The sequence below is a fragment of the Daphnia pulex genome, chromosome 2, assembly GCF_021134715.1.
Source record: "Daphnia pulex isolate KAP4 chromosome 2, ASM2113471v1".
In the NCBI taxonomy this organism is placed as follows: Eukaryota; Metazoa; Arthropoda; class Branchiopoda; order Diplostraca; family Daphniidae; genus Daphnia; species Daphnia pulex.
In genome coordinates this window covers 2520503-2526690 of record NC_060018.1, presented here as the reverse complement: position 1 = coordinate 2526690, position 6188 = coordinate 2520503, and the positions used below count along the sequence as shown (strand labels likewise).

Here is a 6188-nt window from a genome sequence, read left to right as displayed (position 1 = left end):
ACGGACCTCCTCAAAAAAGTCCCCCCCAAAAAACAAAATTTTAATCATTCTCCTTCTTTAGCCATTGAGCTGTCGATTCAATTGCAAATTTCATTTGTCTTTTTCCGCACATTTTCCTTTTATTTAATATTTATTATTATTATTGTTTTGTTTTTTTTAAATTTTATTTTAAAATTTAATTATTCATCGGACCGATGGGCACCAGCCAGTTAGGTAAGTCCGGTATATAAATGTGCTGATTCACTTGCTGGCGTACATATAAAAGAGTCGGGAGAGATCGATCTAGCCATAGCGGTGGCAGCACCGTCTGCTGTTTTGGCGGGAAAAAAGTAGATGGGCGGGAGGTGAGCCGTGCCTCGTTCTCCCATTGGCTATCACCAAGGGGATGGAATGCTTACGGTCTCTATAGTGCGTGCAGACGCTAGGAGCCCAGGAGCCTCCTCACCCATCCCCTCCTCTTGTTTTTTTTTTTTTTTTTTTTTTTTCGAGGGGAGGGGAGGGTGGTCTTCAGTGCACAACCACCCACATGGAACCAGACGTTCTCCTACGCACGTCCCGCCTCACTAAAAAGATCCGAAACCGTCTGGACCCGCGAAATTCGTCCGCTCGACGCAATTAATTGCCATCGCAATTTTGGCACTCGAAACTCGTCCGCCAATCATCCGACATCGAGTTGTAGGTAATTCGAATGATTTTAAAATTCAATTTTCAAGCGAGATCTCCAGCGACGTCACAACAACGCGGAGCGCTACAAAAGCGCACCGAGGAGAGAAAGGAGATCGCATCGGAAACGGGGGCGTTGGGAGGTGGTGGTGACTGAGGGGGGGATTGTGAGGAGTGGTTACTTGTTTTGAAAACAGTCTTCAGCGTGCTCTCGGCCGAGTTAGTTGTGTTGGCTCTCTCTCAGTCAGGAGATTCGTCCAAAAATTCGTTCCGAGTCCCGTTTTTCCATTTCGACGACGCCAAACGACCAAATTCAGGACAAAACTTCGTCACCAACCATCTATTTGGGGATTAAATTTTTAATAAACAGTGTTGCATCATCATCATCTTCATCACAACCCCCCACACGACGTCGATTGTTTTGTTCCGCCAGTTGTTGTCGTTGTTGTTGTGTAGTGTTGGTTTTATTCAATAAAGAACGTCGTCGGTTATTTCGACGTATATGCGTGGCCATGTTGTCGCGCAATCTCGAACTCTACGCCAACTCCGCCGCAGCCGCGACGACGTCTAACGTCTCGGCGCTACGCGGAGACGCTACGGATTCATCCAACAAGATCAACGTCGCACCACCACCAGGTAGGTCTCTGCTCTGCGTGAAAGACAAAATTATTGTTGATGAGCGCGACGCAATACGACGCCAAGCGTCCGTTATCTTTTTTTTTTCATTTGGACGCTCCAGGGGGAAATCGGGGAAATTTTTTCTCTACTGGTGGAAACAACAACTGTGCGGGGGCTTTCTCTAAGTTGTTGATAGAAATCGCATTTGATGGGAAAAAGTTGTTGTTGTTGTTGTTGGGGGAGGGAGGGAGGGTAGACCATCTATCAACACTTTCTAAATCGTGACCCGTTGTTGCTCATCATCTTGTGCAATTGAATCAAAACAAAAACAAGAACCCAACGAGAGAGAGATGCGTTGGGTCATCTTTTTTCTGTTTTTATTTTGGGCTGGGAGGGGAGGAGGGTATGTGTATGACGTCACAGAGTCGTGATTTTTGGGGCTAACGATGACTCGGCAGGGTTTTTGGGTATATTTTTCTTCGCTCCGGATGTTTGACTGATTGCGTCATTGTTGTGTGACAGTAACGATGGCGACAGTGGCACCTGCATCGTCCTCGGGCGTCGCGACGCCTTCCTCTCAGATGGCGCTGATGGACTGCGAGACATTCGGACGGACGTATCACGTCGGTCACGTTCTCGGTAAAGGAGGATTCGGCACCGTCTACGCTGGAAATCGCATCCGCGACGGACTCCCAGTCGCCGTCAAACACATCCACAAGAGTTCCGTCACCACGTGGAGTCACGTAAGTCCAGACAAATTCAAAATCTCTGCCAAAAAAACCGAAATTTAAACGTTTTTCTAATTCCCTAAACAAATAGGTAAACGGTGTCAGAGTCCCGCTGGAATTTTGCCTCCTACGACAAGTGGCTCACGTTCCGGGCGTGGTCCGTCTTTTGGACGCCTGCGACGCCGACGACGTCTTCGTTTTGGTGATGGAACGAGCCGAATCATCGCAGGACTTGTTCGATTTCATCACCGAGCGAGGGGCTCTACCCGAACAGGCGGCCAGAAACTTTTTCCGCCAGGTGGTCGAGGCCGTCGTCCAGTGCCATCGAGCCGGAGTCATCCACCGCGATATCAAGGTACATACGGCGCTTATTTGATTTCCGTTTGATTTCTTTAGTTGCTATACAGCAGAGAAAATAAGAAACAAGACATTCATGTTTTATTTTTCTATTTAAATTAAAAACAGGATGAAAACATTTTAGTGGATTTGAAAACTCACTGCTTGAAATTGATCGACTTTGGTTCGGGCGACTACCTCAAGGATGGCGTCTACACGGAATTTGACGGTAAGTGTTTCTCTCTCTCTCGATTTGTTTGTCCAAGTTCAACGGCCGTCCACTCCTATACGGCGAGATAGTGCGCTGCTACGGTAGTATAAGGCGAGGTGTTGCTAGGCGACCACTTTTTCATTGACAGTTGACCTCTTTCCTATAGACTCAATGGTCCCTCCAGGTAGTGATAAACATTGCCTCAGGGGCAGTGGGGAAAAAAAGGAAAAACACATATTTCTCTTCAGGTGGAGAGAAAAATGTTCATTTTCTGTGTGCACACACACACATTTGGGCAAAAGGGCAACGAAACCAGTTTCCTTTAAGAGATGAGGAATCTCGCCTCGCCGCAGGCAAGGACGACGAGGCTACACAAACACAAACTATCCATCTACGGAATCACCTGGTCCTCTTTACCTTTGAACGTAGTAGTACATCCCGAATTTGTGTTTTTTTTTCCATGGCGACATTTTTCTTTTCTTTTAGAAAGAAACATTTCCTTTTTCAAAGTTTTCGGGCGGAGGCCATACGTTTTAGTTCACGACCAAAAGAACAGGGTACTGAACTAAATCATTTAGACTTTGAGGCTTCTTTCTCCTTATACATTTTTTGCTGGTGTGTTTGTTCAGTCAATATTTTATCAACACGAAAATTATTCCACCTCGTCTTCCGGGTCTGTCACACACACAGCCGGAAGTGATTGAAAGTATATCTTTTTTCCAAGGAAAAATTAATAAGAGAAAATTCCATCTAGTCGGTAAACTATCGGAGCATGTAGGCCAGTCAATTTGGAGAAATGCGCAATTTGCGGCAGGTGTATAGCAACCGCCCCCTTAAGCGCCTCGCCATTGAATTCAATCGGGAGTTAGACTATAATAAGGCTCTTGTCGAACACCATCTGTTCCGGCCCTGGATTTATTCTTTTATTTTTGTGTTAAATTGAAAAAGAAACAAAAGGTGTGCAATAGAATCTGACGGAATTGATTTGTGAACTCGCAGGTACCAGAGTTTACTCTCCGCCGGAATGGATCCGACACAGGAGGTACCATGGACGGCCAGCCACCGTTTGGTCGCTGGGCATCCTGCTCTACGACATGGTCTGCGGCGATATTCCCTTCGAACAGGACGACCAGATCGTCCGCGCCACCGTCAATTTCGTGACGAGAAGCCCCGGACGACTGCGGTTGTCTCCGCAGTGCGAGGATTTGATCCTGCGCTGCCTCGAGTACCGGCCGGCCGATCGGCCGTCGCTGGAGCAGATCCTGGCCCATCCGTGGCTGACTTCACCGGAAATGATTCCACCGTCGCCCGTCCACGTTCTGACCCAGTCCGGTACTGTCGATCCCACGGCCGCCACGATGATTCCCGTGCCGTGCATGTCCCCTCCGCCGGCTCCCGCCTCGACGCCGTGCAGTCCCATCGCCATGTCACTGTCGGAAGCTCTGCTGAGCACGACGACGGCCTGCTCGACCACGACGGGCATCCCAGTGCCTCAGCGGAGGGCAAATCACAACGGCGTGGCCATCAGCAACGGTCTGCCCAGTTCCTTTGGCGGATCGCTCCCTTCGTCATGCAATTCCTGTTCGTCTTGTTCATCATCCGCCTCCTCTTGCTCCGATTTGGGCTCCTCGTCCAGCTCGTCGTCCACCTCCTCTCAATGTTACCACCATCATCACCACCATCACCATCATCACCACCATCACCAACATTATCCGCCGCCAGTGCGGCCTGGCATCCTAGCAGCCGCCGCCGCTGCCGCCGTTGCCGGAAGCGCCAAAAGCGGGTCCGTTTCGGCCGCTGCGGCTGGCGACTTCGCCTTTTGAATAATAATAAAAAAGTTTGTTTTTAAATGTTGTAAAAAATAGAAAATTCAAATCGCCCGCTCCCCCCCCCCATAATTTTGTTATGATCACAAAATGTTTCATTTCCCTCCCCCCTTTTTTTTGCGTGTGCCATGCAAAAGGTATTTAAACGGTTCATTACTATTCCTCCTACTTCCGCTGTTACTACTGTCGAGGACTCTCTCGGAAAAGAAAAAACCCTGGTCACTCGGTTCTATTCGCGTGCGTGTGTAATTTATTGACGTAGTCAAAAGTGATTTCTCTTCTTTTATCCCCCCCCCCTTTTTCATTTTTCGTCTTCTTCTTCTTCTTCTCGTCTTGATGAATTAACATTTATCCCAGAATAATTTTTGTAATTTTTTTTTCATCTTTTTCTTTTTTTTTTATCTCGGAAATGTTTGAAATTCCCGGGTAAAAAAAATTAAAAGAAGGAAAAAAAAAAATTAAAAATTGAATAAGGCAAAACTACAATGCAACTAATTTATCACCTTCAAAATAGCAGCGCTGGACTTGAATCCCCCCGCTCTGCCTTTGAATGAACTCGGATATACATACATTATTTCTGTACATATAGTTCAAATGATGACGTAATGCGATATATCAAAACTGCGCGTGTGCATCTCCATCCGTCTCTTATAGGTATCAATTTTCGACAACATCTGTTGACTTGGCAGTTTGGGTTTTTTGTTATTATTTTGTCTTGTATTTCTCGTTCGATGAAAGAATCCAGAAACAACAAAAAATTCAAACGTCCTTTTGTCAAATGACGAAATTTTTTAGTTTTTTTTTGTTTCCAGCCATTTTTCTTTCGGATCTATAGGCGTGAATAAAAATAAAAAGCATATTAATAATAACTACACATACCATACATATCGTTGCTTTGATTGACAATGTCGAGCATACCCTCCTTTACACACACACACCCCCCAACTACCCTCCTTTTTTTTCTCCCTTTGAATACAGTAATTTATTGGCGTGGTTGAAATAATGTTCCTTGTTTGTTCTCTCTCTCTCTCTCTCTTTTTTTATAAAAACGTGCTTGTATCATTTTAATTTTTGCTTTTGTGTTTTTTTTAAAATTTTTTTTTCAAAAATGTGATGTCTATCGTCACCGACCAAATAAAGAGTACTTTTTTTTCGCCTCTGCAATCTTAGTTTTTTATTTTATTTTATTTTCAAGTAAAATGGTTTACCCTATTTTTCCCTCCCTGTCATGTGCAGTTGGTTACACCCACACGGAACGAAAAAAAAATAGTTTTAACAAGACCCAGAATTGTTTTTCGGTTATTTATTGACATCCCATTGTATCTTTTTTTGGAATTGAAAGAGAACTTATTTTGGCAATAAAATCATTGAGAAAGCGCGCTTTTATCTGTCTTGATTGCTTAGCCAAGTGGACGTCGAATAAATTACATGACACACCCACACGCAAATATTAGAGCGAACACGCGACATTCCCGACATATATTTCTACGGGAATAATTGACTTCCCAATTTAAAATCCACAAATAAACTAAAATTTTTGGAATGCAGCTAAGGAAAAAAGAATTAAAAAAAAAAACAAGAGTTGGCCAACGTGACTGAATTACAATTTTTTCCGGCTCACAACAACCGTTAGATTCAAATGTATTCAGGTCAATATACGCAGAGTGATTCGTCCAGGAAGGTTGGCTGAATGAAACGACGGCATTTTTTCTTTTTTTTTTAAAATAAATTCTATTCTCTCAATCGACAGTGTAAGTGTGTGTACACGAATATAGCGTCGTCATTGATAGAAATGGCCGCAGTGAA

At 44.7% G+C, this 6188-nt stretch overlaps 1 protein-coding gene across 2 annotated transcripts; it reads left to right on the top strand.

The window, feature by feature from the left end:
* LOC124209588 (serine/threonine-protein kinase pim-3-like) lies at window positions 1-5758 on the top strand. Of its 2 annotated transcripts, none has more exons than XM_046607649.1 (5): window positions 1-1299; window positions 1804-2024; window positions 2101-2364; window positions 2475-2574; window positions 3556-5758. In XM_046607649.1, exons 1-5 carry the CDS (start codon window positions 1176-1178, stop codon window positions 4377-4379), a joined length of 1533 nt encoding a protein of 510 aa, XP_046463605.1. In that variant the 5' UTR covers window positions 1-1175; the 3' UTR covers window positions 4380-5758. The 2 variants fall into 2 exon arrangements, with proteins under 2 accessions (XP_046463605.1, XP_046463595.1); XM_046607639.1 differs by having other exon boundaries at window positions 835-1298; window positions 1800-2024.
* The last annotated feature ends 430 nt before the right edge of the window (window positions 5759-6188 follow it).